Raw genomic sequence first — 24,166 nt, forward strand, 5'->3', positions numbered from 1 at the left:
TGGATGCATTTGGTCATTAAAACTTTACGAAATTGAACAGGATTTGGCTCTTGCTTTGGAGGAAAAGAAAAGAAATGGTCATCTCCAAGAGGCCTATGGGAATTCCCTGGGAGGGTGGAGGGAATCCAAGTGGATAATCTAGGTTGGTGTGTAGCTCAGTGGTAGCGTTCTGGTGTAGCGCGTCTGAGTCCCGAGTTCCATTCCCAGCACCACAAAAATAAGTAACAATGAAAAAGAGGGTAGGTAAATCCTTCTGTGACCGAAGAAGTCAGGTCACTGACAAGTCAGAGAAAAGTCCTTATTATATGTCAGACCCTGTGAACCAAGGTCCTCACCCAGTTCCAGTGTTAAGCAGAAATGTTCCACACTCCCTATTGCCACGCAGAGGTAGCTGGTGGCCCATGGGAGAAACATTTCCTTTGTAAGTGAATCGCCTCAGGTCCTTAGTTCTCATAATACAAAGATGATTGCTACAATTATATGTCACAAAATGGAAAGGAAAAATTAAATCAGACTGGGTCTATGGAAAAGCCCCAAAGCTCAAGGGTGACAGTGAGCATCCATCTTAGCTCTTCCTGCAGTGTGGGGAGAACTCAAGCACCCAGTGAAGAATCTTCCTTGCTTCCCGCCTATCCACCAGGTCCACCACAAACCCGCAGTTACCCACGGTTATTAGTTTGTATGTCTTCTACCGAAATGTCTTCATACCCTAAAAGTCAAATATGAACATAGTTGTTTCTTCCATTTTTATTCCGAAGCTACACACGCATGCACGCGCACACGTGCGCGCACACGCGCACACACACACACGCACACACAACTTTCTTCCCTTAGCAATCATTTAAATGTTAAATACTTTAATGAAGTATCCCATTCTAATCTATGGCTGTACCATAATATCTTTAAGCAGTTCTTTATTTATAAGCACTTGAGTTTCCCTTGTCTTTCCTGTTATAAACAATAATACAGTGAATGACTTCATACATTTGAAAGGTATGCAAGAAGGTCCACAGGATGAATTGCAATAATCAAAGGTTACACATACTTGTAATATTAATAGATGTATCTGAATTTTCTCATGTAAGCTTTCCTAATTTGCACTGTTATGCACCAGAAGGCACGAACTCATTAACCAGCCAGTACCTTGAAGCATCAGATTTCTAGGATGTTGCCAATATGACAGGTAAAGTTCTTTCAGTTCCATCTTGGATGAACATCCCTTGACGTGTCTAATACCCGTGGTGAAAGGTACCCCAAATCGCCCTCGATTTCCTACCGATGGCAAGTTCAGAAGCGCCTCTCATTCTTCATGGGTTCAATAACTAACAAGAAGGACTCAGAACTCACTGCACGTTGGTAGATTATTATAATTTATCACAAGAAAAGGCTTCCTATTGAACTTGGCCGCAGGAAGAAGTCTACAGGGCAGAGTTCACGAGGGAACCGCACCGGAGCTTCCTTTTGTCCTCACCCCACGTCAGGAAAGAGTTGCTTCTCACGCACCACTGTTGTATGATACACACGGAACAACGTCAACCAGGAAAGCTCAGGGCGCCCAGAGTCTTTATTGGGCTCCATGACTGACTACCCCACTTGGCCCTAGGTGGCGGATTCCAGTCCCTAACTCTTGCAGACATTGAAAACTCATGACCAAAGCCCTCATCCTCACCACATGCCTGGTGTGGCTTCATCCCCACCCACAGGCTCCTTGTGACCATCTAACTGCCCGGGACTCTCATTCTGCATTGCTAGATTGTTTGTTTTGTTTTGTTTCTTTGTGCGGTACTGAGGATGGAACCTGGGGGCACTCTACCACCGAACTACATCCTCTGCCTCTTTTTTATTTTATCACAGAGCTTTCTTCATTTGCCCAGCTATGACTTGCACTTTCAATCTTCCTAACCCAGACTCCCGGAAGTGCTGGAATTACAGGTGTGCACCGCCAAACCCAGCTCTGGTTTTGTTTTCGTTAAGTGAAAGAAGTCAGACTCAGAAAGAGAAGTATCACATATTCTCCCTAATATTACAGAAAAATAGGAAGAAGACTATCATTAGGTAAGAGGGAGGGAGTGGGGAAGATGACCATAGGGTGAAGGACGGGTAATGGATTGGTCAAAATATATTATATTAATATTTATATTTAATAGGTCTCATAAAACATTTTTAAATCAATAAAAATGAAAACTTTAGTCATCTGTTTTCAACTGAGCACAGTAGAAAATGTCTTTCAGTATCAAAATACATAATTCGGGAAACTACTAAAAAGAAGCCATTATACAATAGTTGCAAGAAAGGTTAAAAACTGTTTAAAAAATAGAAAATTGCTATTGATGACAGCCTACCAATAAAATCTGATAAAACTGATAGTCATATTGTAAGAATATATATTTCCACAATTGTATGAATAGAAAAATTAAACTACTATTTTATCTCTCTATAGTTCTGAGTAATTTCCATTGAAAAATGTATTCAATTTAAACAGGAAACAATGAGATTCATTGAATTAAATACAAAACATGCTATATCATCAGGAGGAAATGTACAAAACATCACTAATGGATATTAAAAACCAGAATGTAAGAAGAGTTATAATATATTCATTACAGAGATTAAAAAATAACGAGGATACTTGTTATCTCCAATCACACCGATCCACACGCCTCAGCCTCCCATATAAAATTTCAGGTATATTTTAATGACGTGTACACTGAAGTTTTCACGGAGCTTAAATTATTTCTAGAATTGATTTTGTTGTTTTTTGTTTTTGGTACGAGGGATTGAATTTGGGACCTTGCGCTTGCAAGGCAGGCAGCGGAACTGCTGAGCTGAATCCCTGGCCCTCTATGGTTGATTTTGGAGGCAACAGGGACAAGGAGAGATCAATCTTGAGAACAAGATGGGGAAACCACCTCCAGGTCACATGATTTGTTGGAAAGCCATAGTGGACCAGACAGTGAGGTACGAGTGAGGAAAAGATGAACCAAAATGGAGCCACACGAAGAGAGAAGAGGTGTGTGACTGTGAACTTGCAAAGGATGAGCACTGGGTATGGAAGTCAGGAAATGCTGCTAGCAACATGGACATCCAAATGAAATAAAAACGAGGTTCATATTATACAATAGACACAAATAATTCCTGCTATAGCTCACACATATAGATATAAAACAATGCTGATAAAGGAAGTTAATGGGAATTTCTTCATAGCCTTTAGGGAAAGTGGAGATTACACCAATTTAGCATCAATTCTTCCAAACACAAAATAGAAGAGGAAGGAAATATTATTGAGTCTTCATGGTGTTTCCACATCTACTCCACTGCTTCTACACTTATTATTTGAGATTCTAGCTTGCTTGCTTGCTTTCTTTCTTGGTACCAGGGATCAAACTAACTCAGAACCTTGCTCTTGGGAGGCAGGCAGCAGAACCACTGAGTTACATCCCTGGCCCTCTAACTTTCTTTTGACTATTTGGTGAGGAATTTCAGTAGTTCTCTTCTTCCCCTATCCAACCAGAAGCATCAAGTTCCCGTACACTAAGTCTTCTGTTTGTGGTGAGACACTTTTGGTATTTTTCTGTTCACATCACCGAATTCTCCTCTGTCCCTTTGTAAAGCACTGTTGTTTTTTTCCATTTGCTGATCTGTTCTTTGAAGTCTGGAACATCAGCTATTGCAGGGATTGTTTTCATCCTATGCTCCATTAATTGTTTATTGCAATGGTACTTTTCGCATCTGTTTTCTGAGTACCAAGTGTGGGTTTTGCACCCAGACAGGTCAGGTTTCTGACCCTGCCCTGTTCTTGGTTCTGTCACTACTTTGAACAATATGAAGTGCCATAAAATGGACACACGTGTGACTAGGCTGTGTCGATTCAATGGGTCCCTACAGCTGCCAGAGTAGGCCTCAGACTGGATTGATTAGCGGATAGAGCCCTCTTCCCCAATAACATGCCTTTGTTTCTTTGTGTTTTTGAGGTGGAAGCTTGTTTTGTTGTCGGGCTGGCCTTGAATTCACTATGGAGACAAGCCTGGTCTTGAATTCACAGTAATCCTCCTGCCTCAGCCTCCCAAGTGCTAGGATTACAGGTGTCCACCATCACACCTGCCTTTAGAAGAGATTCCAGGGAAGGAAGTTGTATAGGTAGGAAGTTTGGGAGACACCTGGCCATAGAGCTGCAGGGCCTCATCCCACAGATACACATGTCCAGCAGCCTCTGCCTTGGAGCCAATTCTCCAAAAGTTAAGAATGGCTGCTCCACATCCAAATGGTTCCTGCATGTGTGTGTTTTTTTCCCTTGGAGAACACCCGTCAGTACAGATAAAGCCAATTCCAGATCCTGATTTTCTCTCCTGGATTGTAAGAGCTGACAAGAGCCCCTTGACACCTTCTGGGCCATGGTACTGTCAAGGCCTTCCTCCAGGAGAACCCTTAGCAGGCCTCAGATAGAAGGGAGCTCCCAGGGCTCCTTTAGGATTCCCCATGAGAGCAGGAATCTCCCACACACAACTGACTCACTTCACTTGCCATGGGGTTGGAACCATTCTTATTCCCAGCATCCTCCATTCTTGTGTGGGTATTTGCTGCTCCGCCTAAGATCATCCACACCCGGGAAGCCCCACGTGTTTCATGCTGCTGGCTTCCAGGCTCTGCCTTTCTTACTAGTTCAGGTTTAGCTTCTGAGACAGGAGACTATAGGGGGAAGGACTTCAAATTCCAGTAACTTCTATTAGTTGTGCTCTTCGTCACGGCCAACAGTGGCCAAATATAAGCCCAAACAACCAGAACTGTGCATTAATAGATGAATTGGTTTGCAGGTTTGGTTTTCATGACGACTGTCCTGCTATCTGTCAGAACCAACACCTTCCTGGGATCTCCTAAGCATCCATAATAATCTTTTTATCCAGGTGTCTCCTTCCTTCTGAAGCCCAAAGCCTGCTATCCCCAAAGACCCTGCTCCCTATGACAATTCCATGCTTGACACAATGGAGTGGATGAAAGGCTGCCCTTTGCCTCCACGGAAAGAGTGAGAATAGGTTGACAAGGACTTTCCAAACAAAACGGGGACAGGCAGAGGTATTCAGAGTCCCTCAGATTCCCACCCACCTACTGCGGGCTTCATCTGCTCCTTTTTCTTAGGCTCAAAGGACCAGCCAGCAACATGTACAAAATGGTTGCTCACGCGCTCCTCACTCACTGTTGTTAATATTGTCTCTCTGGATTGATTAGGATCACAGAAAACCTAAACTCATAACCAACTCCTCCTGGCCAGCTTTGGAAATTGATAACCACTGTTCTAAAAGGTGTCAGAAGACCATCAGAGACATGAGGTAGCAAGTTCGAGTTCAGCCTCCCTGGGAAAAAAGAAAAAAAAATTGCAGGATGCCAAAGCAGGCACTGGGAGGCGACAAAGGGCAGCTGTGAGGGACTTTTGGTGCTCCTGCCTTATCTGCCTGATATCCTGTATACTGGGCTTGGAGAGGGCAAGGACCTAGGTGAGAGATGAGGACCTGCAGAAGGTTCCACCTGAGGGTTACAGATTACTTAGGGGCCTCAAGGATTATGAGGGGACTTCAAGAACCATAACTATTTGCTTTCTTCTGTACCACCCGTCACCGCTTCTGACCACTTTCACAATGTGGCATCCCTGTTTCTAGGGCCTGGAAGGTGAGAGGAGTCCAAGACCTGTCCAGGCCAGGGCTGGCACCACCAGAATTTCCTCCCAGCAGGTATGGGCCACCTTGGTCCATGGGGAAACCATTCCCTCACTCCCACCTAGCAAGTGCAGCTGCTCTTCCTCTTTGTTTCTCAGGCAGAGAGAGGCTAAATTGATGGAATGCAGAGAAGAAACCTCAGGAGCCTCGCTGTACATTGTCCAAGAACCTTCCTTCCAACACTTTCAAGGATCCCTAAGTCATCCAGGAGGGAAAACAGGTCACTAGCACCACCTTCTGGTCCTGGCCAGCCACATGGGTCCGCCAGGCCCTCTCTCATCAGCACACAATCGATATATACTGGCAAGATCAAGATAGGAGACCTTCCGGGACAAGGCACTGGTTGTGACTTTGGTTTCTTTCCCTCCAGAGGCCAGAGGCTTACCACCAAACAGACTTCCCTTCCGCTCCTGTGACGGGCTTGCCTTGGATGCTCTGCCCAGCACAGACCAGAAATCCCTGGAGGAAGCCTCAAGATTGCTAAAGGGACTCCCAATCACTCTGCCCTCCCACCAGGAAGAGGAACACAGCCAGGGAGGTGTTCACACACCAGGGCTTCGGGGGAACTGAAGGCAGGGGAGCAATGCGTGAGGGACACTGCAATGCTAAAACAAGCACACTACTCAAATTAGGGACTGAAATCTGAGCACGGAGAGATTTCAACCTGGAAACTGCACAAGTGAGCAGCACGTGGGGCAGGCAGGGCTGTTAGGAAGCCGAATGTGAGAGCTGAGCCCACAGCCTGCACAAGTGAGTAGCATCTAGGAGCAGCAGGACCCTTTGGAAAGTAGAGGGCAGACCCAGCCAGAAATAGTTGTCAACGATTCTTTCCCCACGCTCCAGTGTGTTCTTCTTATCGGCCGTCCTGATGCTGCCTGCCAACGTGTGCCCACCGGGGAGCTCCCGGTACCCCCTAGAAATATTATGGGGTATTGATAATTCTACAAGTTAGAGAATGATGCTACAGGGATGGTGACTGTAAAAAGACTCTTAGTGGAAGGACAGATACTGATACCCAGATCAGAAAGCATCTGACACGCTAGGCAGAAATCTAATGCAAGGAAAACAACAACAACAACAAAAAAGAGGCAACTGAAGATTTGTCGTACAGGGAAAAGCATGGAGAATAACGGAGCCCTGGCAGAAGGTGACAGAGAACCAGAGGCTGGGCGACTTACACTGCGCTGTGCCCACCCCAAGTTCACTATTCCGTATTGGATAGATGGACCTCGGGGCAGAGACAGAGGCCTAGTTAGCCACACCCAAGCCACTGCCTGAAGCAGGAAGGCAGGTACAGAGACCCATCCGGGTCAAGAAGCCTCCGTGCTCACAAGCAGACGAGTAAGCCAAGGGCGTGGTGAGAGGCAGCTCACAGGCCTCCAGCGGAACTCAGCTGCAATATAAACGGGACCGTGAGGACACTTCGATTCTGTGCTGGTTTTCTGTTCTCTTTTCATTATTTTTTGCCATTTTTCTTCCCTTTTTTCCTCCTATCTGCTTCTCTTTACTATCCTGTTATCTTCCCTCATTTCATCTGGCGCATGTGTGTGTGTGTGTGTGTGTGTGTGTGTGTGTGTGTGTGTGTGTGCGCGTGCTGCCTATATGTTCCAAAGAGAATAGGAAATTAACCAGTGCTTGAATTTACACAGTACCTTTCATGGGCATGAGTGATTCTTCCTGGGTAATTCTTCCTAAATTGTGCGTAGAGGAGCCCAACATAAATTACCAACACGTTCAAAGGCTCTGACGCTGTCAGCTTTCCTCAGTCTCTAATCACATTTCCCTCCCTCTGTACCCTTCCTCCAGCTCCCACAGATATTCTCTCGAACACCCTCAGCACTAGTCCTGTTCTCCAGCTATAAAAATATTTTCAACAGTCTGATCTCCTGTCTGATTTGAATCTATCAGTGTCTTTCCTTGCCCTGTCTTCCTACTGACTTAGCCCTTTCCTCTTCCTTTTTCCTCACCCCCTCCCTCCACATCCCAGCCTCTTATCAGAAGACTAGCACAGTCCTTAGGGGCATAAATGAAAGGGTGAAATTGTTAAAATAAGTTTTAAGGCCCATGGCTGATGCATGGTGGGATCTGTGGACTTTATTACAGCTGGTCGGAATTCTCTGGCAAGACAGTGACCAGGTCTGAGCCTTAATGATGTAGATAAACCAAACAGCAAACAAAGCCAAGAACACATCACTGAAAAGCAGCAGTATGAGATCTCCATACTACACACAAAGGCTTTCTACTATCATTGATATTCAGCCCTAAAACACACACACACACACACACACACACACACACACACACACACACACAGTCACATGAAACATAAGAAAACAAGCCAACAAAAAACTCTCAGATCTCTGATGAACATAATTGTGTTGAAGTTCTTCTCTCAAGGGAACGCTCCAGGGAGAGGGTGGCAGGCAGGAAGGATCTTGTGGCATCAAGGCCTGGGCTCCTGCACTTGGACAGGAAGCAGTGATGGACACTGCCTGAGTAGGGGTGGCGAAGGAGGCTCTCTTCACCCCATATCTTTGGGTAGAGGAGAAGGGGGCTATGGAAACCGTCAGTGGTGGGAGGTGACGATGTGTTCAAGTCCAACCTCGCATCCATTGTTGTCATCAAAAGGTGCTCATTGTACACATTAACAGAGTCCAGCGTGGGATTTCGACACATCACACATCAGCATTGTCTGATAAAACAAGTAATTCCAACTTCTATTGCCTATCTTTCTTTTATGTTTGGAGCCTTTGGGCTTCTCTTTCAGTTGTTCACAGAGTCCATCCTGAGTCCTTGTGAAGTGTGATTATCCCACTCTGCAGAGAAGCACCAGAACTTGTCCCTTCTTTCTAGTTTGGAATCTCTTATCTAACCACTACCACACCTCCCACCCATTCTTAAATTTTATTTTATTTTGGGTACTGGAGATTGAACTCAGGGCCTTGCTCTTTCTGGGTGGGCGTGGAGCCACTGAGCCAAATCCCCATCCCCCACCCCTTCTTTTTAACTAAACAAAAGACTTTTCTTTGAACCTCTTTTTTTGAACTTGGGTCCTGTGCTTGCAAGGCAGGCCACCGAACCGCTGAGCTAAATCCCTGACTCTTAGAACTTCTTTCTGAGATATTTTTGAGGCTTGTCAATTAACTGAGGGCAGGCAATTAAATGCCTACGACATATGCCGATACTGGCTAAGTCCTTTTTAAGTAAACAAACGTCTTCCCTTGGAACTTCTATCTGAAATATTCTGAGACACCAACATGACCAGGAAGTCCAAAATACCCTTGTAGAGGAAGCAGAGGGAGGAAGAAGTAAGATCACCTGTGCACGCTTTCTGTAGGGAAAGAGGAGTTTATTCACTCTGTGGCTAACAAGCAGAGGAAGAGTAAAGCTTTTTGGAGGACGGCAGTTTACAGCCTTGATCTGAATCTCCCCGCCTCCCTCCGTAATGGGAGGGAATGGTATGGCCTGGGGCAGCCGGTGCAGACTTCCTTGGATTTCTGGAACTGAGGGCTGTAGAGCTGTACTCGGACTTCTGGGAACTCTGCCAGGGCGAGACCTCTGCAAGGGTTCTTCCTGCCTGCCAGTTTGTCTGCCGGGCCCTTCCCCGCAGGAGACAAAGTTTCCCACTGGCCTGACAACCCCGACTTGCAGTTTCTTCAACCTTTATATGTGGCTCTACAACCAAGATGTAAATAGAACAAAAACAGATTTTCTGTTGGGATCAGGGTTGAGCTAGGATCACAGGGAGCTCAGAGTTCTGAGAGCATGTGGCAGCTTCACAGTGAACTCCAGAATCCTTCCTCTCTCTGGTTTTCTACCAGTTTCCAGGGTGAGTGGGAGGAATCACAGTTCCCTCTCTGACCTGGAAAATGGAGGCTATTTTCTCGGGAAAGTCCTGGTGAGAGTCCGTAGAGCTGCTTCTACCTGAAAACCTGGTAAAGGGCACTCACTGCTGCAGCCCTGGCGGGTTTACAGAGATTAGGACAGACAGCAAGGACTGGAAAGGTTCAGGAGTAGCGATTCCCATCCGACTGGCAATTCACTCGCCCGGTTGGCCTGAGTAGAGAACAATGATCTGGGAGAGTGAGAGTGGACCATCCTTGTTTCAGGAGACGGGGTTTCAGCTGAGGCTGCTGTTCCACATGTGATTTCATGGCTCGAGCAATTTCATACACGTAGTACATTGTATGTAGCTATCGATCTGATCTGGTGTGTGTGTGTGTGTGTGTGTGTGTGTGTGTGTGTGTTTCTCGTTACTTATTACAAAGACCACAAGAAGCACGAGGGATTTAGCTCAGTGGTGCCAGCGCTTGCCTCACAAGCATAAGGTCCTTAGCTCAGTCTCCAGTACCAAAAACAAAACAAAACGAAACAAACAAACAAGAAACAAACCAAAAAGAGCACAGGAAGCACTTTGCTTTGTGCTGACATTCCTGACACACTTCCCTCAGAGCCCATCAATTCTCCAACCCTTCCCCACACCTTTTCTTTTCTGTTACCAGGGATTGAGCTCCAGCCCTTGTGCTTGTGGGGCAGGCAGTGAACCACTGAGCCAAATCCCCTGCCCTTCTCCAACCCTTTTGAAAGTTTTGTCCACGTAGAACTTGGTTATTATTCCCTTGCACAAGACACCGACTTGGTCTTTTACACTGATGGTATTATTCTCCTTAAACCTGGAGAGGAGAGGGTGATCGCTTCTGTAAATGATTCTGGAAGGTGTTGATGCTTCAGAGTGTGGGGAATAAATCTCAGAAACATTCCAGGTCTTATCACCTTGGTGAAATATCTAGGAGCCCAGGAGATGGGGCATGCTGCGATCTTGCTTCAAAGGTGAAAGACAACTTCTTACATCTGGCTCCTCTTCCCACCAAAGAAAAGACATAATGTCGAGCAAGCACCTTTGGATATCGGAGGCAACACGTGCCCTCTTGAGTATGTCCCTCTGATCTATTTACCCGTTATAGTAGTCAGCTGTCCGTTACTGTAAAAATTTCCTGAGATAATCAGACTAAAAAAAAAAAAAGTAGGAGAGGTCTATTTTGGTTCCTAGTTTTAGAGAATTCGCTCTGTGAATAATGACCGTTTTGCTTCGGGTCTGTGCCAGCAAATCATGGTGGTGACCACATGGTGGAAAATAGCTGCTCACTTCAGGTCACCAAGGAGGGAGAGAGGGAGAGAGAAAGACAAAGACACAGAAACAGAAACAGAGGGACATAGAGAGAGACAGAGGGAGAATAGCGTCAGAGACAGATGGAGGGAGGAAGGCAGGGGAGGATATCTAAGGCCCCTGAAACGGATTCTGATCTCTAGTTTGGTGCTACACTGCAAGGTGTAAAGAAAACCTTCTATTTTTCTTTTAACTACTAAATATTTTGATGGCTTCTTCTTCTCCGTCTCCTTCTCCTCCCTTCTCCTTCTTCTTTGGTACCTGGAATCGAACTGAGGTCCTTGCATTTGCAAGGCATGTGGCAGAACCACTGAGCTAAATCCCCAGCCCAATGGCTTCTTTTTTTAAATTAAGTTTATTGGTACATTTTATGTATGCATAAAGATCACATTTACCACAGGAAATTTGTACATGTACATGGTCTATCTTGGTTCTTATTTTTTCCATTCCCCTTCTCTCCCTTTAGCTCCTGCACCCTTCCTTATTTACAAAAACTTTGTTTCCATTTTTTCTTTCTTTTTTTTTTTTTGGTACCGGGGATTGAACTCGGGTCCTTGCGCTTGCAAGGCAGGCCTCCATTTTCTCTTTCTTTTTTTCCTTTCCTTTGCCCACTCCCCTCCCTAATTCCCCTACTCATTTGAACATTTTCTTCCTTTTCTTACAACACTTATGATATGTTTTGGTCCTCATTTACACTTTCAGTTTCTCACACCAGAGAAACAATGCAGTATACACACACACACACACACACACACACACACACACGTGTGTTTGATTTATTTCACCTGAGTACGGTATCAAGGTGCATCCACTTATCTATAAATGTCTCAAGTTTATCTTTCTTTATGGCTGAGTAGTACTCCATTGCATAAAAAACCCCACATCTTCTTTATCCATTCATCCTCTGATAGGTATTTGGTCTGTTTGTACGATGCAGCTATTACAAATTGAGCAGCTATAAGCATGGGTATGCATATGTTTCTGTGATGTGATGTTTTTAATCCTTTCAAGAAGATACCAAGAAGGGGAATAGCTGGGTCAAATGGAATCACTAGTATTGGTTTTTTGAGGAACACAAGAAAAATTTAAAGACAGAATTAAAGAAAGAAAGAAATGGGGAGGCAGGATGGCCAATACTGAACAAGCAGCAAAAGACCCTGGCCAGCCAAAGCTGCTGATATTTATTGGTGACCTCATAGGTTAGGGTCATAGGGCTATGTGTGGTTGCTGGGGATATGTTACTGACACAGGCAAGGCTTGTAAGAGAAGAGACAAAGCATTCTTAATTTTGGGAACGGAATTTGGGTGTGAGTCACTCTGACATCAGCTGCCATATTACCTAGTCACGTAGGCTTTGGTCTGACGCATTTCTCAAAAAAAGCCAGTTGTGGGGTTAACTCTTTACAGCCTGCACTGCTCACAGCCTGCTCTGGGCATAATCAATAGGAAGGTCTCCCATTACGTCCCCTACAAGAAAGAACAGCATCATCGCAATCCTATTCAAGAACACAAACCCAATGACCTAAAATCTCCCAGTAGATCCTACTTTTATTTGTTTTGTTTGTTTAGTTGTTTTATACAGTATCTTACTATGTAGTTCAGGCTGTCTTTGAACTTACGGTGTAACCCAGGATGCCCTCAAACTTACAGCAATCCTCCTGTTTCAGCCTCCTATGTGCTGCAATTACACCCACGCACCACCATGCGGGCAAGACCCTACATTTTATAGGTTCCACCAGCTCCCAGTAGTGCTAAACAGAGGAGGAGGAGGCCCTTAACATGTTGACTTTGGAGGACATACCCATTCTATAATATAGCACAAAATATTCTTTTTTTCATTAAGTTTATTGGTACATTTTAGGTATACAATATAGTTACATTCTTCTTTGGGATGATGTACGTTGGTTCTTATTTTTTCCCCATTCCCCTGTCCTCCCTTCACCCCCTCCATCCTTCCCTATTTACAAAGACTTTGTTTCTGTATTTTTTTTGTTTTTCCTCATATTTTTTCTTTTCCCTTCTTTCCTTTCCCCTACCTCTCCCACTTCCTCTACTCCTTTAGACCTTTTCTTCTTATTACACAATATAAATTATACATTTTGGATATCAGAGGCAACATGTGCCTCTCTTGAGTATGCTCATTTATTTATACTTATTAATAATATAAATATACATTTATTTACACTTTTAGTTTTTCATACCAGAGAAACTATTTGGTATTTACAAGTGTGTCCTATTAATTTCACTTAAGAGTATGGTCTCAATGTGCATCCATCCACTTAGCTATAAATGACTCTAGTTTCTAGTTCTTCATGACTGAGTAGTACTCCATTTTATATTTTTAAAAAACCACATAGGCTGGGGATTTAGCTCAGTGGTTCCGCCATCTGCCTTGCAAGCACTAGGACCCAAGTTTGATCCCCGGTACCAAAAAAAAAGAGATCCAAAAAAACCCACATATTCATCCAGTCTCCAGTTGATGGACAATTGGGCTGTTTCCAAGTTTTAGTGATTACAAACTGAGCCACTATAAACATGAGTGAGCATATATCACCGTGATATGATTCTTTTAATTCTTTGGGAGCAGAGGAATTCCCAGCAGAGGAATAGCTGGGTCAAATGATACTTCTAATCCTAGGTGTTGAGGTATCTCCATGATGATTTCCACTGTAGTAGCACCAAGCTATCCTCCCATCAACAATGAAGAAGAGTCCCTTTCTCCCCATAACCCTGCCAGCATTTGTTATTGGTTGATTTCATGATAGCAGCCATTCTTTCTGGAATGAGGTGTTTTAAAAAGTTCATTTTGTATGTAGAACAACAGAAGGCTTACTTGCAAAAAAACAACTAAGGTTTCTTTGTAAAATATATTTTATAGCTTGGCGTGGTGGTCCATGCCGGTAATTCCAGCACTCTGGAGGTTGAAGCAGGATTTCTGTGAGTTCAAGGTCATCCTGGGCTACATAGTGAGTTCAAGGCCAGCCTGAACTACATAGCAAGACCATATCTCAAAAAAACCAAAAAAGCCAGGCTTGGTGGCACACACCTGTAATCCCAGCACTTGGGAGGCTGAGGTAGGAGGATCGCTGTGAGTTCGAGACCAGCCTGGGCTACATAGTGAGTTCCAGGTCAGTCTCAACTACATAGTGAGACGCTGTCTCAAAAAAACAAAACAAAACAAAACAAAAAAAAGAGTATATTTTATTACTGTCTATTAATGCTGTGAAATATTGGGTTTCAATACATATAATGTATTTTAATTATATCCATCCCTATCACCCTCATACCTTTCTCCCTTCCCCTTATCCCTTCTTGTCTAGTAACAGCCTCCCTCTACTTTCTTGTTATTTTCTTAATTTCACATAGTAGGAAGAAGAGGTGGTACTTGATTCTCTGGGTATAGATTATTTCACTTAACAAAAACAAAAACAAAAACAGAGCTGGGTGTGGTGGTGCCATCTTCTAATCCCAGTTTTTTTGGATTCTGAGTTAGGAGAACCACAAGTTCAAGTCCCACCTCATCAACTTTAGCAAAATTGTCTCAAAATGAAAGCGACAAGGGGTGTAGCTCAGTGGGAGAATGCCCCTGAGTGTGATTTTCAACATTATAAAAACAAACAAGGGACAGTGTAATTTACGGTGAGGTTCTGGGGGAAAGACATAAAGTCACTAAAGGATTTCTGGTGGGGACAGAGACACCAAGAGCAAGAAGAGTATGAGGTCTTTGCGTCATGGTTTTTCAATCTCTGAAAGGTTAAAGGTCTGAAGCCAGCTGCACAGGGCCACAGGAGGAGGTCAATCCCGGACCCCAGCAGTGACTCTGGAGGCCACAGCTCCTGTGAGCTGCTCTGGTCGGTAATATCCTGTGTGTAACGTAGGGTTCTGACGCTTGCAACGCAACACTCTCCTGGCGGGGGTGAGGACAAGTGAATGCAGCAGTGTAGGGCCCTGAAGATGGGCAGGCTCTGTGACGTGTGGGAGCACATGGACCGTCTGAGCGGAAGGGAAGCGTCTCAGAGGCAAGCTATGTGAGACAGCGGTCTGAGCAGACCTCGCCTGGCGGCACTGACCTTAGCAAAGCCAAGCGGCTCGATGTGGGGTTGAGATTGCCACAAAAATGGTCTCTATTGGGTCCTGCTGAGGATCAGCGTCAATATTCTCCCAGAATAATTCCTTTAAAGCCAAGGGCCTTAGCCCCCGTTTCCCCTTGCCTTTGCCAATGGAGAAGTCAGAAAAATGTACACTTTCTGGACAAACTCTGCCTGGTGGGCAAAAGGCTCAGCCGGAGGCATGGAGGCTCGGTATGAGACCTGCTCACCCTTCACCGCATCGCCTCTGTTGTGCAATCCCCTTCCCACGCCTTCCTCCTTCGAATCTGAAATGTCTGTTGCATCACTGACCCAGGCCAGCAATGTAGGCATGGTAAAAAGAGAGATTGTATCTGACAGGCAAACAGTCACCCTGGTAGGAAACCTTCCTGAGAGTGGCTGGGAAACAGGAACATAGCCAAAGGGCAAGGCTTTCCGGGGACGCTTTATATACTGCGACTCCAAGAGAGCTGCACAGAAGCACCAACTGGGCACAGCCACCCAGAGGAAGCCAACAATGGTGGAACTGCAGGTGAGTTAAAATGGCACTGGGTCCAGTGCTCCCAGATGAAAGAAGGGGAAGTTTTATGAGATGCAAATGTGAGTGTTTCCTTGGCACATATTTTGCTGGCGGAGGTGCTCGTGTAGAACAGAAGGACACTGAGGATGTGATGCAAGAGATCCTTATAGGGATGGCAGACGTGTGCAGTACTGGGTTATCAAGCTGCGTGTGCGCTCCGTTGAGATGGGCAGTGTCCTTGGGAGGTGGTCAGGTAACCAGGATGTGGGACTATGGGAGTGAGTAGAAGAGAGGCTGCACGGTTGCTCTTCAACACTGTGGCTGTGAGTGTGTACATGAGTACAACTAGAGCAGTAAATGAGCAATGTCACACAGCACAGTTGGCAGGAGCTGGGGAGTGTGCATTACTCCGCTGTGATTCAGCTGGACTCTGTGTGTGGGCTATGTGCGTGTGGGCGAGCGTTGTTGCTAGGGATGAAACCCGGCACCTTGCACATGTCAAGTACAAGCTCTATCAGTGAGCAACATCCCTACATCTCATTTTAACAGGTTCAGATGGCAGAGTTATTGTCGGGTGGAATTGCAGAAAGGGCTTTCCCCTGCCAATGGGTAAGCCCAGTGTAGAGCTTCTCCATGTCAGTAATGAGGATTAAGATTTTACATTGATCCAAGTCTTCTGGTGCTGATAACATTCTAAAGAATAAGAAGTTTTAAATAAATCCTTGTGTTAGAGAAACTAATCACACTCAAGCAATGGATCTACGAGGTCATTACAAATTCAAGATTTGAACCCGGATTGCCTGGCACTTCTGCAACTCTTCTGTCTCATCAAGGAAACTTAGCCCCAACTGTGTTGGGGACAAAAGCAAAAGGAGCCAGAGTCTGACCTTTGGCCTCTAATCTGGTGGCCTCCGGTCTCTCGTGGGAGGATCACACACACCTGGCCTGACACCTCTTGTCCACTCTCGATCCCCACAACAGATCCCGTACTCACGGAATGTGTCCTTGCCTGTGGGCTCTACAGTGACGATCAGAGGCAAAGCTAACAATGCTTTCCGGTGAGTCCTGCAGTGTGTGGGTGCGGGTGGGTGAGGCGTGAGGCTGTGAGAGCTCAGGGGCTCCAGTCGTGTCGGGGTGACGCTGACACGTTTGATCAGCCCGCTGGGGCCACACCGTGGGAGGAGGGCTGGAGACCCCACGGTGAGAGGTTATTTGCCGGGCTACGGTCAGATCTTGATTTCTGGGGTAGGAGACCACGCAGGTTGGGGCTGTGGCTCTGCGTCCAGGGACACAGGCTTCTCGGGGGATGCACGATCCATAGGCCTCTCTCCACAGCTGCTGCTCAGCTTCAGGGTCGGGACAGAGACACAGCAGCTCTGCAGCAAGCCCTAGAGGGACAAGGGTTTCTGTACCACCCAGGAGGCAGCATGAGGACACTGTGGGAAGGGGTTTGTGCTGTGAGGAAGGGACGGACTGAGCACGCTATGTTCTTTGGTCTTCAGAAAGGACCCACAAATGCAGGTGGACTTCCACACTGGCACCAACGAGCAGTCTAACATCGCCTTCTCCTTCCAAGTGTACTTTGGCAAATTTGTGATCATGAACACTCTTCAGAATGATGGCTGGGGAACTCATGAGAAATCCTTGAGCGTGCCCTTTGAAGAAGATACAGAATTTGAGCTGCACATCTTGGTACTGCAGAAGCACTACCAGGTGAGTGATTGCAGGGTGAACCCCCGGGCAGCCTCCACAGCCTCTTGGAGGACTCAGCTCTCCCTGGCCCGGCGTTGACAATCATTTTGGGTCCATCTTCTGTAACTTCTCCTGCCCCAGACGTTCATCCCTGGGCAGGTCTGCTTGTGCTGCCTCCTTGGGTCTCCTTCAAATCGGACCAGCGTGCAAAGTCACCTCTCACTGTCATTTCCCCAGAACGTGGACAAAATTCTATCTTCCCCCATAGCTCTCATTTCTGTGTCTGCTCTCATGGAACTTTTTAGGAAGCTACGCAGTAGAAAATACACACGAATAAGACTGTATCAATCCTTTAAAAATCATGCCTTCCTCTCGCTCCTAAACCTCAATTCTTCTGCCATAGCAGCCGTTACTTGCTTCTCTATTCTGTCTTGAGATAGTCTACACTTACAGAAGCCTTGTGTGTCTGTGTTTGTGTGTGCAGACTTTCATTTGTCGCCTTTTAAACAAGCAGTTATATCTTTTTCTCTATACAGTACAGGCTGAGAAGCGTAACTTACTTAAAAATTTTTACTGTTTTAGTTTATCGGTTCGTGTGTATCGGACATAATGCTTACATCGCTTGTGAGCAGTCAGTCCACATACATAGCGCATCTTAATCTCTTTTTGTCATTTCTTTTCCCTCCCTCCCTCCCCCTCCTCTATGCCATCGTCTTATTTATTTTTTTTTTTTTGGACACAAGTTTGCAGTATGTAATATTTGCGTTCCTTGTCTGGAGTCGGGATTTGTTGTCAGAGAATAAATCTTACGAACAAATAGGAGAATATTGGTTTCCAGAGCCGAGGACTGACACGAGGGAACAGGAGGGTAGACAGAGGATGGGTCGTGGTCAAAGCGTACAGTTGGAGAAGCAAAACGGCTTCGAACGTTTTCTAGCACAGTAAGATAATGATGGCTGGTGACAATGAATTTCCTATCTCAAAATAGCTAGTAGTTTGAATATTCCCAACATTCAGAAATGATACACATCTAAAGTGATGTACATAAACAGCCTGATCATTATGAATACCATACATGTATTGAAATATCTCATGGCACTCCCAAATATGTAACATTCTTATAAATCAACTAAAATACAAATGGAATTTTAAAAAGAATATGGCTTTTTGAAACCATGCCATCCATTGCCCTGTTCTTTAATGATCACATGCTCTTCCAAAAGAGTTGCCATAACTGGTTCAACCTGCCCCTTGATGGGAGACATTTAGGCTGTTTCTAATATTTTACTCTTTTAACGATCATGTCTCTATATAATTCATCATTATCATCATCCCAATTCCTTTATTTTTTTGGTGGACTATTTTAAAGAAATGGAATAGATGGATCCAAACCTATGTGTGTTTTAAATTTGACAAATTAACACCTAAAAAACTATGCCGCGTACAGCCTCAGCAGTAAAGAAATGCACAGTTGTGTGTGTGGTGGCACATAACTGTAGTTGCACCACTCAAGAGGCTGGGGCAGGAGGACTGCCAAGGGTCAGAGGCCTGCTTGGGCTACATACTGAGTGCAAGACGAGCCCGAACTACATAATGACACCCTATCTCAAAAAATAAATAAAAATATACACAATTTTGTGATCTCATTTCAGTAGGCTAAATGATTGACATATTATGAAGATAAAGGCGGGAAATTTTTTCACGCTTCTCTGCTGTTCATAATAATACCATAGTGTTTGAATCATCTGTGCTCATCTGTTTGAGAACATTCAAGTTTCATTCTTTACCTCCACGAGTCCAAATCTGAGTACTCAAAAAAGAAACTAGGCCATCAGCAGTCATGTCGGTCAGGCCCTGTGGGACAGAAACTCTTGCATTTGCTCAGTGTGTACTGAGCTCTGACTGTGTGGCTGGTTCTGAGCAAGACACAAGGGTTTGAGACTCACGACATAGTCCCTCGCCCTTGGGATCTGCTAGGGTAGAAGAGAGGCTGAGTGACCGGGAGTGGTAGAAGCTCACTGGAGGAAGAAAGGAAACAAGAGAGAGTGAGCACCTGTCTGAAAGAGTTAAAAGAAAGAAGAAAGAAAGAAAGGTAGCCTGGAAATAGCATGATGACCACTGTGTGCGGAGGTGTCATCAGGAGTGGTCTGAGGGCAGGTAGAGGCGGTAGGGGAGAAACAGGAAGGATGGCACACTTGTCTGGCAGCGTGCTGCGTGTCTCACACTTTCCCTTTGCAGATTTCAGTGAACGGCAAACAGTGTTGCATCTTTGTCCATCGAACCCCAGTGAATTCGGTGCAGATGATACAGGTGTGGAGAGACGTTTCCCTGATCTCGGTGAATATCCAGGAGGGACCATACACACATTCCCCATTGTGAAGAGTTTCTCTGTACATCGCCGTGGAATACCCCAAGCCCACGAACAGTGATTCCTCATTACCCTTTGGATCCAATTGGTCATTAAAACTTTACAAAACGTGGCAGGATCTGGCTCTTCTTTTAGAGAGAAAGAAAAGAAATGGTCATCACCAAGAGGCACATGGGAGTTATGGGGGGGCGGTCCAGATGGATCAATCTGGGCTGATGTGAGTTCAGCAGTAGAGACATGACAGAGCATGCTGGAGTCCGCCAGTTCAATTCCGAGCACCACAAACATAAGTAGCAATGAAAAAGAAGATAAATCTTTTTGTGACAGAAGAAGTCAGGTCACTGAAATGTCTGAGAAACCTTGGGAGCAACATTTCTGTAAAGTCCCTATTATACGCCAGGCCCTTGGAACCAAGGTCCTCACCCAGTTCCAATTGCTAAACTGAAATATTCCACACTCCCTATTGCCACACACAGGTAGTTGGTGGCTTGGGGGAGAAACATTTCCTTTGTAAGTGAATTGCCTCGGGTGCTTAGTTGTAGTAATACAAAGCTGACTAATACAATTATATATCACAAGATAAAATGGGAAAACTGAATCAGATTGGACCTACAGAAAAGCCCAAAAGCTCAAGAGGTACAGTGAGCACTCTTACCTCTTCCTGCAGTGCGGGGAGAACTGGAGCACACAGTGACAGGTCTTCCTTGCTTCTCACATATCCACCAGGTTCACCATCTACCCAAAGTTAATCACAACTTTTAGTTTGCTATGTTTTCTTCCAAAAAGTCTTCACAAGTTAAAAGATAAATATGGATATAATTTATCTCCCCAATTTTATACTGAAGATTTGAACACACACACACACACACACACACACACACACACACACACACACACACACGTTCTTTCCCTAGGGACCATTGAAATGTTAAAGGTTTTAAAAATGTGTCCCATTACAATTTATAGGGGCACCATAACATATTTAACCAGTTTCTTAATGATAAGAACTTCGGTTTTCTTTGCCTTTCCTTTCATAAAAAATATTACAACAAATGACTTTATACATTTGAAAGGTATGCAAGAAGGTCCACAGGATGAATTGCAATAATCAAAGGTTACACATACTTGTAGTATTAATAGATGTATCTGAATTTTCTCATGTAAGCTTTACTAATTTGCACTGTTATGCACCAGAAGGCACGAACTCATTAACGAGCCAGTACCTTGAAGTATCAGATTTCTAGGATGTTGCCAATATGACAGGTAAAGTTCTTTCGTTCCATCTTGGATGAACATCCCTTGACGTGTCTAATACCCGTGGTGAAAGGTACCCCAAATCGCCCTCGATTTCCTACCGATGGCAAGTTCAGAAGCGCCTCTCATTCTTCATGGGTTCAATAACTAACAAGAAGGACTCAGAACTCACTGCACGTTGGTAGATTATTATAATTTATCACAAGAAAAGGCTTCCTATTGAACTTGGCCGCAGGAAGAAGTCTACAGGGCAGAGTTCACGAGGGAACCGCACTGGAGCTTCCATTTGTCCTCACCCCATGTCAGGAAAGAGTTGCTTCTCACGCACCACTGTTGTATGATACACACGGAATAACGTCAACCAGGAAAGCTCAGGGTGCCCAGAGTCTTTATTGGGCTCCATGACTGACTGCCCCACTTGGCCCTAGGTGGCGGATTCCAGTCCCTAACTCTTGCAGACATTGAAAACTCATGACCAAAGCCCTCATCCTCACTTCATGCCTGGTGTGGCTTCATCCCCACCCACAGGCTCCTTGTGACCATCTAACTGCCCGGGACTCTCATTCTGCATTGCTAGATTGTTTGTTTTGTTTTGTTTCTTTGTGCGGTACTGAGGATGGAACCTGGGGGCACTCTACCACTGAACTACATCCTCTGCCTCTTTTTTATTTTATCACAGAGCTTTCTTTTTTTTTCCATTAAGTTTATTGGTACACTTAAGGTAAACAATACAGTCATGTTCATCATTGGGATCTTGTACATTTACATGATGTTTCTTAGTTCTTATTTTTTCCCATTCCCCTACCTTCCCTTCACTCCCTCTACCCCTCCCTATTTACCAAGACTTTGTTTCCATATTTTCCTTTTTCATATTTTTTTCTTTCCCTTAATTCCTTTTCTTTACACTTCCCTTTCTCCTTTGGATCCTTTCTTCCTATTTCACATTATCAATTATACCATTTGAACCTTATTTACACTTTTAGTTTTTCATACCAGAGAAATTATTCTGTATCTACCCAAGTGTGTCCTATGTATTTCACTTAAGAATATGGCTTCAATGTGCATCCATTTAGTTGTAAATGTCTCTAGCTTCTCATTCTTGATGGCTGAGTAGTACTCCATTTTATAGAAAAATCACATCTTTTTTATCCAGTCTCCAGTTGATGGGCAATTGGGCTGTTTCTAAGTTTTAGCTATTACAAAATGTGCCGCTATAAACATCGGTGCACTTATATCACTGTGATATGATTCTTTAAATTCTTTTGGAAAGATACCCAGCAGAGGGATAGCTGGGTCAAATGGGACCTCTAATCCTAGTTTATTGAGGTATCTCCATATTGATTTTCCACAGTGGTTGTACCAGTCTGCACTCCCACCAACAGTGCAGAAGGGTTCCTTTCTCCCCACAGCCCCACCAGCATTTGTTATTGGTTGATGTCATGATAGCAGCCATTCTTTCTGGGGTGAGGTGGAATCTCAGTGTTGTTTTCATCAGCATTTCTGAAATGACCAGTGATGTTGAACATTTTTCATATATGTATTTGCTGTTTTTACTTGTTTCTCTGAGGAATGTCTGTTCATTTCAGATGCCCATTTTTGAATCAGGTCATTTGGGGGGCTCTGGCTTTTTTGAGTTATTTATAAATTCTAGATAGTAGACCTTTCACAGAGCTTTCTTAATTTGCCCAGGTACCACTTGAACTTTCAATCTTCCTAATCCAGCCTCCCAAAGTGCTGGAATTACAGGTAGGTGTGCACCACCCAACTCAGCTCTTGTTTCATTTTCATTAAGGGAAAGAAGCCAGACTCAGGAAGAGAAGTATCACATATTCTCCTCACAATGTGAAATCTAAAAAATTACATGAAAATAGGAAGGAGACTATTACTAAATAACGGCAAAGGCATGGGAAAGATGGGGAGACGGCTTAAGGGTGACATGGGGGAATGGATTGATCAAAGTATATTATCCAATATTCCTTCTATTTATTGGCTCTCATAAAAATGTTTTAAATTGATTACAGTGAAAAGTTTGGTCATCCGTTTTCAATTGAACACAATAGAAAATGTCCTTGAACATTAAAATTCATAAATTAGCAAACGGGGCTGGGGATTTAGCTCAGTAGTGTCACCGCCTGCCTCACAAGCACAAGGTCCCAAGTTCGATCCCCAGTACCCAAAAATAAATAAATAAATAAGCTACTAAAAAGTTAAATTTTTGTATGATAATTGAAAGAAAAGTTGAAAATTGTAGAAAAAAGTAAAAATTGCTATTGATGACAACCTACCTATAAAAATCACACATACCTATATAAAACACACAGCCACACTATAAGAATACAACTTCCAGATGCAGTTTGGATTTAGCTCAGTGGTGCTGCTGCCTGCCTCGCAAGAACAAGGTCCTAAGTTCAATCCCTGGTACTGAAAAAAAAAAAAAACTATTCATAAATCTACAACTATAAAACAATTAGGCTAATATGTCATCTCTCTCAGTTCTTAGAAATTTTCATTTAAAATTTATTTAATTTAAACAGGAAATGATGAGATACATTGGTTTAAATATAAAAACATGCAATATCATTAGGAAGAAAAGTATAAGACATCACTAATGGGTATTAAAAACCAGAAAGAAAGGAGAGTTATAAAAGATTCACTACAAAAAACTAAAAAGTTGTAAGGATGCTAGTTATCTACAATTGATATAAAATTTCAAGTACGTTTTCATGATGTGTACACTGAAGTTTTCATGGAGCTTAAATTATTTCCATAATTGACTTTGGAGGCAACAGGAACAAGGAGAGGTCAGTCTCGAGAACAAGAGTGGAAACCACCTCCCAGGTCACACAGTACATCCCAGAGCCATAGTGGACCAGCTAGTGAGGTAGTGGTGAGGAAAAGATGAGCCACAGTGGAGCCACACAGAGAGAGCGAACAGGTGTGTGACCCTCGGGTTGCAAAGGATGAGCAGTGGGTACGGAAGTCAGGACATGCTGCTGTCCTCATTGACAGCTACATGGAATAAAATCAAGGTTCCTATTACCCAACAAACAAAAGCAATTCCAGAAAGTTCATCAACATATAGATATAAAACAGTGCTTTCAAGAAGGAAATGAATGGTAATTTCTTCATAGCCTTGAGGGAAAATGGAGATTATACAAATTCTTCACAAATTCCTCCAAACATGAAACAGAAGACGAGGGAAACATTGCTCAGTCTCGACAGGCTGTTCCACTGCTTCTGCACTTTTATTATGTGAGACTCTAACATTTCTTTGGAAGATTTGGTGAGGAATTTCAGTAGTTCTTCTTGTCTTGCTCTAACAAACCATAAGCTCCAAGTTCCTGCACACTGAGTCATTCTGTTTGTGAT

General features: G+C 44.1%; 1 protein-coding gene across 1 annotated transcript; it reads left to right on the top strand.

The window, feature by feature from the left end:
* The first annotated feature begins 15,327 nt into the window (after nt 1–15,327).
* On the top strand, nt 15,328–19,589 carry LOC104855634 (galectin-10-like). The gene is made up of 4 exons (XM_033765992.1): nt 15,328–15,495; nt 16,465–16,541; nt 16,986–17,196; nt 19,327–19,589. Exons 1-4 carry the CDS (start codon nt 15,481–15,483, stop codon nt 19,552–19,554), a joined length of 531 nt encoding a protein of 176 aa, XP_033621883.1. The 5' UTR covers nt 15,328–15,480; the 3' UTR covers nt 19,555–19,589.
* Nucleotides 19,590–24,166: the final 4,577 nt, after the last annotated feature.

This window comes from Fukomys damarensis, unplaced genomic scaffold, assembly GCF_012274545.1.
Source record: "Fukomys damarensis isolate Sample0158 unplaced genomic scaffold, DMR_v1.0_HiC HiC_scaffold_19, whole genome shotgun sequence".
In the NCBI taxonomy this organism is placed as follows: domain Eukaryota; kingdom Metazoa; phylum Chordata; class Mammalia; order Rodentia; family Bathyergidae; genus Fukomys; species Fukomys damarensis.